The sequence below is a fragment of the Larimichthys crocea genome, chromosome XXI (genome assembly GCF_000972845.2).
Source record: "Larimichthys crocea isolate SSNF chromosome XXI, L_crocea_2.0, whole genome shotgun sequence".
Taxonomy (NCBI): Eukaryota; Metazoa; Chordata; class Actinopteri; family Sciaenidae; genus Larimichthys; species Larimichthys crocea.
In genome coordinates, this window is record NC_040031.1 from 4,755,247 (window position 1) to 4,767,851 (window position 12,605).

General features: G+C 44.8%; 1 protein-coding gene across 3 annotated transcripts in view; it reads right to left on the bottom strand.

Moving 5' to 3' along the window:
• Nucleotides 1-12,605, bottom strand: part of hipk2 (homeodomain interacting protein kinase 2) — a 70,815-nt gene that overhangs the window by 6,608 nt on the left and 51,602 nt on the right. Inside the window, exons 6-14 of one of the 3 annotated variants that reach the window (XM_019256983.2) lie at nucleotides 9,444-9,628; nucleotides 9,166-9,328; nucleotides 6,699-6,924; nucleotides 5,872-5,993; nucleotides 2,877-3,004; nucleotides 1,764-1,946; nucleotides 1,259-1,582; nucleotides 311-555; nucleotides 34-191 (exon numbers count right to left, since the gene is read on the bottom strand). In XM_019256983.2, the coding sequence (XP_019112528.2) occupies nucleotides 34-191; nucleotides 311-555; nucleotides 1,259-1,582; nucleotides 1,764-1,946; nucleotides 2,877-3,004; nucleotides 5,872-5,993; nucleotides 6,699-6,924; nucleotides 9,166-9,328; nucleotides 9,444-9,628 (1,734 nt within the window). Of the gene's footprint in view, nucleotides 1-33; nucleotides 192-310; nucleotides 556-1,258; nucleotides 1,583-1,763; nucleotides 1,947-2,876; nucleotides 3,008-5,871; nucleotides 5,994-6,698; nucleotides 6,925-9,165; nucleotides 9,329-9,443; nucleotides 9,629-12,605 lie in introns of all 3 variants that reach the window. The other 2 variants (XM_019256984.2, XM_010756808.3) reach the window with 2 other exon arrangements.

A 12,605-nucleotide genomic window follows, 5' to 3' on the forward strand; every position in this document is an offset into this window, starting at 1 on the left:
CACACAGATGAGTGATAACATGTTCCTCCTTACCTGGCTGAGATTGAGAGGCTGCTGCTGGAGGGGGTGAGGCCCTGAGCGCTGCTGTCTGTAGGACCCTCCAGTCAGTCCCCCTGGTACGTGATTATTGCCAGACACCACTCCATTGGAGGATTTGAATTTGTAAGCAGAATTCTGATGGTTCATTGCATCTGCACACGAGAGGTTACAAGTCTGGTTAATTTGGGAAGCTCAACTTTAATACCTGACAACATAATAATTACTGACTAATGCACAGGGCTGTGTTTTAGGAAAGGACAAGTCCCTTTACCTGGCATCAGGCGCTCACACTCACTTGGGACCTCACTGTTCTGGGTTTTGAGAGGGGGAATGATGATGGTGCGGGGGTTTCCATTGTTGTAGTTGTCCAGGATGGTGGTCTTTGTGTCGTAGCTGTTGTTATTGGGGGCTCTAGACTCCACAGTGTATGGGCTGTTGTTGCTTGAACAGTCGGAGTCAGGTGAATCATGGACCGTCACACAACTGATGACATTCTTCCGCTGCTTTGAAGATGAACTGGAGAAAACAAAAAGGGATCAGAGAGAAACATTAATCAGCTCCACTGACTCAAGGCCATGAACATAATAACATTAAATGTTTTGGCTTATTGGTAAAATATTTTCACTGTATTGATCAATATCAGATTCTATATTTCCTTTTACTGTACGTCGCAGCCAAGTTTGCACCCTGAACCTAACTCCATTACTTAGAACATGTGTCAAAACATACATCCCAAATGTTTCCTAGTCTTGTTTTGTGTTACAGTGCAGCACATTACAGTACGGCTATCACAGGGTTGAGTTGTTTTTCAGTTGTCAGATGACTGCATGGTTATAAACATGATTTGATTAATGGTTCCATAGAGATTACCACTGGCCTTGGGTGTCATGGTTAGCATTTTATGAGATCAAAGTCCTTTTATAGTAGCTGAGTTATCTGATGATCAGATGATCAAAAAATATGTAATCAAACACAACCTTTAAAAAAACAAAATGTATGATTGCAGAAAAATACAATTTAAGATGGCTGAAAGTTGTCTTCTTTGTTTTTCTGGCAATGGTGAAGACGTTTCTCTATCCTCAAAGCAGACGCATGCCAATTTTGGCTCAGCAGCAATTCACAGTAGAATGCCAAACCCTGCTAACCCCAGTGATAAACAAACTTCCTTCCCTGTATGAAATGAGCTAAACACATTAATCACTTAAACCCTCAAACTGACCTATTGTTTTGTTTGTGGTCCTCCTCCTCATCCGTGTCACTGCTGATGGTGATGATGCTGACTGCAGGGCTGGGCGTGTCTGGGATGATGATGGTCTGTCTGGGGACGTGGTGCTGGTGCTGATGGTCGCGGGTGGTGCTGGAAGCTTGCTCTGCTTCGCTAGCCCCCCACCCGTTTCCCCCACATCCCTGTGGGGGTGGGCAGTTGGATGCAGAGCCATTCTGTAGCACGGCGCAACGTGGGGGCGTGTTCTCCTTTACCCGCTTGGAACGCTGCGGGGACAGCACTGCCTGAGAGGACGACACCTCATAGGCTGACATGTTCCTTATAGAAAGATGGAGAACAGGGTAAATGTCACACAGAGGACAACACACACACACACACACATGCTGAAGCTCAAGGAACTCCAAATTAAAAGACATCATGATCTTTTGGGGGAACATGGTCTTTAGCTACTAATGTGATGATTTACAGTAAATCAAGAATAATGTGAGTGTCAAAGTACCTGGCAGACATCTGGTGCTGTTTGTTCTTTTTGGAAGAGGAGTTGTTATTGGATGAGGGCTGCCTCATGACGTGTGCCACTCCCACATTAAGCGTCTGGTTGGATGGGAGAGTGACATGGCCAGCCAACAAGGCTGGCTGCTGCATGATGGGATTATAATGGCTGCCATGAGGATGGGAATTCCTGTAATATAAAACATATTTATGTTAGCGCAACAATAAGAAACCTGAAAGAGAAGTAGCAGAGCATGAAATGCTGAAAAATACACAGATATCGCAGGATAATCAGACCCAACACTGGTGAGGAAAAAGAAAGACGGGATGAGTAATTCCTACAGAAGCCTGCGGGTGGCAGCAGCTAACAGCAGCTAGGAGGACGAAAGGAGGAGAGGGAACAAGTGTGGGAGAGCGAGGAGGGAGGGCAGAGGAGCTGACACCAGCAGCTGTGGAGCGATAGCTCTGCAGAGGAAGTGCGACACTTTTCCAATCGTCTCTCTGAGGACAAGAGAGCTGCCACTGGACAGGGAGGCAGAAAGAGACACAGAGGGGGGGGTGTGTCTGGTCACAGATAGACAGCCTCGAATGAATCTGTGCATACATGGCCCAAGCAGCTCTCCACATACACATTATATACCTGCATCTCACCTTATCTCCCTGCAGATCGCCCTGTCCAATCTATCTATCCATTTATTGAGTCATCGCAGTGACAGGCTATACTCGACATGATGTCTCTTCACGTACATATATACCATCTCCCTGAGGTAAATCGGCTCTTATAAAAGCAGCAGTGTTCACGAGAGGGCTGTGATTCATTGAAGATAAAGGACAAGCTGTCACGGAGGAAGAGGCTCCTTGGTCAATCAGTCTTATGTCATACCATCTTCCTATGACACATTTTGACCTATAAAAGCTATAAAACCACTGCTGGCCTTTGAAATCAATTTATCTGACTTGAACTATGGATGTGTCCCTGATGTTATGTGTATAAACTTCATTTCACAAAGTGCTTTATTTTTGGAGCTTAGAAATGACATGCGTCAATATATATCCTTGCGCAGACCACAATATTCACAATGCAGAGAGCAGTTAAAAGTAAGGAAGCAGAGTTGTTCACCTCCAGTTGGCGAGGGGCTGTGTGCTGCTCATGGAGTCGGGGATGACAGTGGCATGCTGGACTGAGGTGTGGGTGAGCTGCTGCCAAGCTGGAGGCAGCAGGATCTGCTGGGTGCCGCTGGGCCAGGCCTGCTGAGGTAGGAGAACACAGAGTGGGGGGTAAACAAAGGAAGGGGGGAAGAGGGAACAGAGATTGAAAGGACAGAAAGAGGACAGAAAACATTCAGCTGCTTTGTAACAAAACTCCCAGGGTATAAACGGTATTAATATTGTTTCATGAAGGCTGTCATGAGACAGCAAAGTTTTTCATGATCAATCCGATGAATTAATTTTTGCATCTTTTAATTGAAACATTAGAAATGCATGAACAAAGGGAACTCATTGAACTTGGCTGATAAGTTTGAGGGGTGCTGTGATAAATTACAGTATGTTTTCTAAAGCGCAGAACAGCTGGTTTAAACCAGCTACTGGGCATGCAAAATGAACTCTGCCAGCTTCAAGGAGACATCCATCGACAAAAGAGATAAGACCAGGACTTAATAAAGATGTACAGCAGCTCCTTTCTTTGTCTGCCTGTGTATGAGTGAGTGTGTGTGTGCGTGCGTGCGTGTGTCTAAGTGTGATTATGTGTTTGACTTGAGTCAAATCAACCTATGTTCTAATTAAATTCCTTGGCCTATTCAAGCTGCTGTGAAAGAGGCTACTTTGTATTTCTGATGCAGAACAGGAGGAGTATCAGGCATAATATACCCCAAGATGTGCCAGGATGAGTGTGCGTGCATGCATGCCCAAGCGTGTTTGTGTGTTACTGTGTGTAACACTAATAGTTTAATGCAGCTCTATTGATTAGCACTTTAATGTCAGGGCTAATGAATTGTTCCTTTAATACCATTTGCACATCTATTTACAACGGCATCAGTATGTGCAGCACACGCACGTTTAAACAGAGGAAGAGGAGAACAGACAGAGACAGAGAGAGACCACATAAAATGCAAAGCAGATAATCTGTGCAAATGATACTTTTTTTTTTTTAACCTTTATCTTTATCTTAACCTTTGTCTTTGTATTCACATCTTTGCTTTGCTGTGTCTGGTGCCATTATATTCTGACACAAAGTAGCTGTTTTGTTCTGTAGTCTGGCTGCAGGCTTGTCAAAGTTGAATTGTTTTTGTCTGCGGCACGTTGCAAAGTCCAAATCAACAAGCCTGTGGTTGAAGTGCTGCAGGGGGGCATCTGCAGGCCAGTAGAGCTCCCTTGTCTGTGCACTGATGACTGACAACTCTAATGGAACATTCTGGAGCTGGCGATGGTCTTTACATCTTAGACCACATCCAAGGTCTTTTATCAACATGCCATTAAGAGACTCTAATACATCCATCCATCTCCTGCTCCTCCACCTCCTGTTCGTTCTATCTCCATTCCTGGCACTCTACATGTCTCTCTCACTAGGCGTCTGTGTTGTGTAACCAGCCTGTCTGCCCTGAAATGGTAACCCAGTTAAGAGGCCGTTTTCTTTCTTCTCAGAGCCTACCATCACTATCAGCAGCCCACCGCCTCCCACCTCGACCTACACTCCCGGGTGAAAACCCTTTGTCACCTCGGGGCTTTGAAAGCCCCAGCTCTCACTCCCCAATTGTTTCCACATTTTCTGCATTCCTGCTCCAGATAAAGGTCCTGCTGGTTTCCCTGCCTCCCTGCTTGGAGCCTCCTTCACTCCGACCCCTCTCTGCTCATCCAGCGAGCTTGAGGCTAAACTTGCATTGGTCTAAGGTGGGCAAAGAGTGCAATGGCCCACGATGAGCGGTGGGTGGGTGAAGGCGCAGGTGGGGAGAATGCAACCGAGAGGCAAACAACGACTCAGCCAAGCTTGTGAGACCTCCCAGTAAAGGAATAAACACACAGGCACACCACACACCCAGTTATTAGGTGTGCTGCTTGCTGGCCTATATAAACCATCTGCTTGTGTTAACTATTGCCTGTCTTTGTTTAACATGTGTGCAGACAGAGGTGAATACCTGCAGAGCATGGCAGCAATGTGTGAGCCACACCTGCTATATAACTGCATGTAATGTACGTTTTCCTTAGTAAGACAAATATGTTTTTTTTACTTGATTCTGTTTCGCCTCTGATCGATTCATCATGGATCCGGTGATGTTGTGAATTCTTTGGTCATGCAGAGCTTCATCCAAGCTTCCACTGACCTCCCAGATCCTCTGAGGCCTGTAATTTGGAGCGCCTGACTTGGAAGCAACCCTGGAGCTAATCACCATTTGGTATCTGACAGATTAACCCACCACAGAAACACAGGCGTGCACACACACATACGGACACAGAGCTTTGCTGCCTGCCTACTGCATGATTAACTGGAGATAAGGGAGTGCTTCAAACTCCCTGGATTCTCAGAGATATTTAAAGCCTTCATGGAAATTTCCATAGGGAAAGAGGTGGTGTGTTGATGGAAGTGGTCGACAGTGTGTGTGTGTGTGTGTGTGTGTGTGTGTGTGCAGGAAGAGAGTGATGCACAGTCACTCTCTGTTACATCCAACAACTGTATATTAGCAGCTAAAGCTCAGGCTCCACTGTGCAGGCTCCAGTGAAGGCCTTCTCTGTGTGAAAGGCTCCTGCCTTTGTGTGCATCAGACCGTGGCAGCCTCAGCCTCGAGGAGAGCGGGGCAGCAGTGAGAGCGAGCGAGGGTGAGAGAGTAAGAGCACAGAGAGAGAAAGAGAGAGGGAGAGGGAGAGAGACAGGGAGCAATGCACAGGAGAGCTTGGCCTGAATGCACTCAGGAAAAAAACAGCTGCCAGCAGGGGCAGGGTCACGAACATTGAGTGATTTCCAGCCTCCATCGATACATACTATTCTTAGAGAAGGCTTATGAAAAAAAGGGATGCAGAAAGCTTTGTTTGAATGCTAGCAGCTCCAAGTCTGACAGGCACTTGTATTGTTAAGACCCAAAAAACTCTATTAGCTCTGTGATACTCGAATATCTTCCTACCTGTGTAAGCAGGCCAGGTTGGATCTGAAGAGGCTGGGCACCAGGGGCCTGGGTCACTATGGGAACAGCATTCTCCATCCGCACAGAGTAACTTGTGTGCTTGGAAGGGGACGCCTGCAGCCCTGTGTACAAATAAAGCACATGCACCAAGGATGTCAACAAGTAAGTGCAGCAATAATGTCACCTATCAGTGACAACAACATCATGCTACCTGCAAAACGAAGAAATCAGATCATGTGTTATACTATACACGTGCTGATTTATCTGCACTCAACAGATGTCACAGCTCTTCTGCTATGTTTGAACATAGCAACGCCACTTAGAAAAATAAAAACAGTAGTCATGGCAATAGTATAAAAGCAGCTTCTAATAATGGAAATTCGTTTTTATCACCAATTCCACAGATGGAATAAGTAAACAAATAGAATAATGCCTCAGAGCTCCTCTGTCCTCCCAGAGCAAACACAGAGGAGACAAACGTGAGTAACGGTTACACAAAGATATTACATTTCCTTTCAAATGATTAATTGCCTCATCAACTTATCATTGAATCACCGTTTGTATGGTACGATTAACACTACCTTTGGGGTACTAGGATAAAGCTGCAAAACAAAATGACAAAAAGACAGAAAAAGGGAGGAGGGCTGCCAGTGGGCAGAGATAGAACTAAAAGCACTTTCAGTGCTGTATGCATGGTAGATAATTTCATATCCTGGCTTGTTTTAGTTAAGGCACTCATAGCTAAGAACTTGTGTTTTGCACAGGTGAGTACAATTCCCACTCTAGTCTTTCATATTAATGCATACTGACTGGTCAGACCTCCTTACCTTGGAAGCCAGGTGGGCAGACAATGAGCGCCTGCTGGAAGGGATCCGGCCGGGCAGCGCAGAGCTGAGGAGCCCCCGGCTGCAGGGGCATGCTCCTCTGGGCCACGGCTGCCATGGAGGCAGCGGAGGGCTGGTAGAGTGCAGATTGGTAGTTTAGTATGGAGACATCGGGACTTGCAAAGGAAAGGGTGGCATTGTTGGTGGAGGAGGGAGCCAGGTTGGTGGCCTAAAGGAATGATGGGATCAAAATAAAAATCATGAGGGTGGAGGTAGGTGATGAGAATGATAGGGAAGTGCACCGAGGAAGGAAGGGTAGAAAAAACAGCAGGCATGGTTGAAAAATAACAAAACAGAAAGGTAATAATATTCTAGCAAAATAATGCACACATAAAAGATGCAAAACAACCGTTGGATCAAGAGAAGATGGATAGTGGGGCATCCATCATTGAGGAGAGCTAATGGAAGAATAAGGAAAATTGGACGTCTGATTTGTTAAAATATGCGGACAGTTGATTTGATTAATTAGAGGCAGAGACAGAATGTGAGGAGAGACGCAATCAGATCTACAAATGATTGAATAATCAACCATCAATGAGCAAAACACCACCGAAGCACATTTAGATTTTAATAATTTTGTATAATTCACAGCATTTACTGGCAAACTAACTCTACCTTAGATGGGAATAATGCTCTGCTGGACAGAAATGCATACTGTCTGCTGCAACAATTTGCTGATCATGAATTTATTGACGCTTTACAGTATATGACTCAGTACACAGTTTATATTTAATATTTTAACTTTATATTTTAACTATAAACCACACATCAACATTAAAATATGATAACGCCTTAATAATTTCACTTTAATGTGCGCTAAAATCATAAGGAGATCATAATATAAGACTGATTAAACGTAAAGTTTACGGAATCAATATGAGCTAATATTGTAAGGAGCAGCTAAATTTGACATTTCATGTCATGGGTTCGTTATATAGCCTCGAAATCAATAAACCTGACAGGAGTAATATTTCAAAGCCAACAGTCATTCTATAATTATATGAGCTTAGGTAACTCCGGCATGTCTTGACCATTAATAAGACATACTAAGACTGCCTGGGAACATCCCAGATACAAACAAATGCTTTTAAGAGACACCGTTTGCTCAGCTCGTAAGTAGTATTTGCTCCACAAGACACTGTCTAATTTTAGCCCTTTCATTAAGCGCTCGTAGGGGCGGAGGGAGACAGCGCTTTCATTTTTCATTTGCTCTCTTTAGCGTGTTCAATGAACACCAGGGGAGGGAACATAATCAATATGGCATTGTGGCATCCATCATACACAAGCACGGAAGCAGCAAAATACAAGCCAAAGATGCATTCCATTCTTGCAAATGAATCGAGCTGAATAAATCACTAACTTAAGTCTGTCTATATGCCCTGCGAGCCAGGCGCAGAAAAGACAAGCTGAGGGAATGTTAATCCATTTAAATCACAGCAAGATGGGGTTTTTGTCGCATGCTACACAGTGTGAGCCGGCTCGATATAGTTGGTGATAAAGAACTCTGTTTACTAAAGAGAAGGGTAGGGTGGGGAGCAGGAGTTGTAACTAAGCACAATCTGGAAAACCTTGCAACCCGATGCTTGGTGATTCCGGCATAAGCCAAAAGTCAGCAGTTTCGATTCACAGACCGTACGGGAACGGAGCGGTAAAGCACCACAGGCTCAGCCCAGGGAAATGGGAGGAAAGAAGAGAAGACAGAGGAGGACAGGAGTGAGAGGAGGGAAAAAGAGAGGAAGCCTGGTGGAGGGATTCTTAAGGCCTGAAAGCCCCAGAATGCAAGGCAAGCAGGAAGTGAGGCTTGTCATGTGTGTAATCAGCACTTTGTGACAATCCCACAGGACCTGGGGCACAGACAGAAATGCAGGCAGACAGATATACATGCACCAAGGCAGAAAGGCAGGCCAGTGAGCATGGAAACGTGCAGACAGACAGGAAGAACAGACTGGCGAAAAAAAATAGAACAAAGAGCGAAAGAGCCGCTCACAGGCTGCTAAGCTGTTCAACAACTGACAGTTGGGTGTTTAAAATACAATTATTTGGTTAAGACAGCATTTGACTGGGTGTGTAAGTGAGATGCATCTTTCATGTTGTTGCTCGAGGGTTTCAGCTCGGCTTTAATTATCCATCGTGATACACGCCCCCTTACGTAGTGTATATACATAGATATATACATGCTGTATATTTATACATATGCAGTATGTAGTGACAGTAAAGCTCACGTAGGCTTTTGTATTTTATCTGTACTTTTATCTCTACCAGCTGCATTCCTTCAGTGATAATTTTATTGGAACATACTGAGGAAACACAGTAAACTGTTGCTAAAATAATCTACATACTTGTGTCTGGTAGCTCACTATCAGCGGTTGCTCAACAGCATACTGAGAGAGGGATTTTTTTTCACTTTTACCTGGCTGTGCACAGTGTTCAGCTGGTTGTTGAAGGTCATAGTGAGGTTGGTGGAGGTGCTGGGGGCCACGTGGGTGATAAAGGGCGTCTTGCTCTGGTTGACTGTGTCATACATGTTGACACGACGCTTGCAGATCTCCATGTTTTGGAAGCACGACTTCACACTGCATGGACAGACAATGACGGTGACAGACAAGGAATGAGTGCCGTGTCTTGTGAGACAGTGGCGGTTGTTATTTCACAGTTCAAAATGCTAATTACATAAATAGCAACTCGTACTGTGTGCTGTGCGGGAAATCGAGGAGATGTGACATAGTGACAAAGGGGTGGTTGAGCGTTTCAATAGGGGTGATCCTCTTGTCTGCGTCAATGGTCAGCATCTTGGTTAACAAGTCGATGAACTCCCTCCTGTCAGCCTTCTCTGCCAGCATGTCGCTCCCCTCCAGATCTGACGTCATGTTTACCTGGAACAAACACACGAGCATCTTAGCATTTCAAAAGCAAGTCAATTTTTTTTAATGGCTGATTGTCTATCCAAGGTCTCTAATGTTTCTGCAGACTCTCTCCCACAGCTTATTCCCATACAGAGACCTATTAATACTCTCCAGGCCTCATCAGTTAGGGTGTCAGTGTGTATGTGTGTGTGTGTCACAGAGCCCAGTGATAACCTTGCACCTTAGTGACATTATAAACATTTGCACTGGTATTTATAGCGCCACTTGGAATATCTCCTGGCGCCTTCACTGAGATTTTTATCTATTCCTGAGATGTGAAAACAAACAAAAAAACATGAACCCGATAAATACTACCGTTGGCTAGTCGTTAAAAAAAAAAACTTTCACAAAGGACACCATTTTGTGAGACAACTTAACCTAAATATGTTCTGAGGCAATTCTGGGAAGCTGCCTTGGAACATCGTGTTGCTTCATCTGTATTAAACATTGTGGCTTTGTGGATAAATACTGGGCAAAGCATATTTCTGCAGATTTCGGCTCTAATAAAACACTACAAATGAGGAGAATTGATTTGTTACGCAGGGGGCTAATTCCGTGGACTGATTTTACTTTCAGGGTTGCCATGTGGGGTGACAAATGAAGCAAATGGGACAAGGTCATGCTATAGCAAGTCTGCACTTAGGCAAACAAGCACATTGTCAGGCAGTGTGAGGACAGAGACAGGGACAGAGGCAACAGACAGGCAGCCTTGTTTATTGTGACTGCCATGCAGAGGTAAGCACGCCTGTTTTTAATAAAGACGCAGCGCTTATCTGTAGGCCTGCTCCAGGGGCTATCAGATGTGCTGCCAGTCAACACTGCAAATCTGATTCAATTCTCTTTTTCTATGCAGGTTATTCAGGCTCTGTAACCATTCCTTCTCTGCTTGCCATCTCCACTGGCTGTGATAAAGGAATAATCTGCAGAATGAGGAGAGAAATAATCACATCGTCCTCTGCTAGTGGAAGAGATGACATTGGAAAATGTACACAGTTTGGGTGCACATGCATAGCAGGTGGGAATTGGCTGGAGTGCGCCACAATAATGAGAATGGATAAGAAGAAGCCCAGAAGAGGAAAAAGAATTTCCCTATCATCCATTAAGTTAAGGTATGTGAATTTACTAAATATAAAATATATTTTCATGCTTCAATTCTTTTCAATAACATGCAACATTTGATGTTTTCTAATCATACAGGAAAATGAAAACGGTCACTAAAAAAAACCTAAGCATTCAACTAACATGGTCAGCCTTGCGTGCCTCGCATGTCAACGGCTGTTTGTGGAGCCACATCTGTGCCGCTGACATGCCACTCTGGAGTAAGGGCAAGGATGGCAGATGTCGAGCAGTGAGGCAGATTGGGCTACGCCTCGGGAGATGTGGAGCTAGGCGTGCCGGTTTGCTGGCCTGTCTTCTGGGCACAGCACTACAACGTGTGCAGATTCGCTCATAAACTTTATTTTCTCAGCAGGAAGAGCAGCAGAGGAAAGGCATGGCAGGAGGAATGCTGCTCCTCCTGCCATGGCTTTACTTCTATCAGCACAGATATTGAAGGATTGCAGATCAAAGTGAATCCATTTTCGAGCAGTGCCGGCCTTCCTTCCATCTACATCAGCCCTCAAGCAGGGACCTGCATTTGCTGTAAGTTGGTCTCTGATTTACTCAAATTAGATATACTTGTGACTAAAGCCTCCCCACATTTCCCACGACTGAAAGGAGGTTCATTATCTCTTCCTGGCACCCAGCCCCTCTGTCTTTCAGGGCCTTCAGCTATATCATCCATTATACACGCGGAGACAGATGTCCACAATCCTGACTTGTTTATACGGTCTGGATAGTGAGATGGGGCAAAATAGGCAGTTTTCTCCCACACTAAGCTTGCGCAGCTCTGCTGTATCTCCTCAGTGTTTTTGTTGTAAGATGAGTCTGGCTGCAACAATGAGAGGAAGATGGGACACAGAGCTTGAAGCGTAGGAGACAGAGATGACCCAAGGGATATCATACCAGTGTAGGTTGGTTTCATTAAACTCTGTGCTGCATGTGTGTGTGTGTGTGTGTGGTAACTGTAAATTCAACAAGCCCAGGCAGCGGTACTATCTTGTCCTAGCCGACTGCATGTTATTCCAGACGGGCCTGACAGGGGCCCTAGGCACTACTGGACAACCATAATTGTCTCCATCATTTTAGTCACTACATGTGTTGCGTACACACGTGGGCAGTTTCTAGAGGGTGCTGTTGGTTGTGTACCAAGATGGCCATATTCCAAAAGAAATAATTCACCTGCTTAACTCTTATCTCTTGGCTAGTCATTATCAGAGGCAGGATCGAGGTGCATGATGACAAGAGAGCGCTGTCACAGATTCGAAGGGCCCTGGGAAAACATTGTAATTTTCCATCACTGCTGCCATATCTGCCAGCAGAACCAGTATTTGGCCGAGCGAGGGTGAACAAAACAACACTCATCATCTCACTGTCAGGCACGTCCTATCAAAATGTCATGGCTACATGTGAACTTTCCCACTGTGGAGAGATGAATTCACTCTGAGTCATAGAGGAAAGTGACATTAGATGTAGCCATGTTCAGGAGCAGTGATTTTCCATATATAAGTCACAGCCATATATGTCACTTCCCGGGGTTATGTAAGATCTTCTAAACAAACAGATTGACACAGGTGTCATGCAGGGCTGCAAAGGGAGAGGGGCTAACCAGCTGAGTCATAGAGACATAAAATGAGCTGGTCTGAAAAACTGGTGTAGACCTTATGGAATGTCTATATATGTGAGTACGTGTTAGTAAGTAAGGAGGAGGGGTGTAGAGAGAGAGTGCAACATTTTGTACCCTTACCCCCCACGCGCTTACATGCACTGTAGATGTACAAAGTGAAGACATAGCCACAACACTCACTCCAGCTTAAATAAAAAAGCAAACTGTACATATAAAACACGT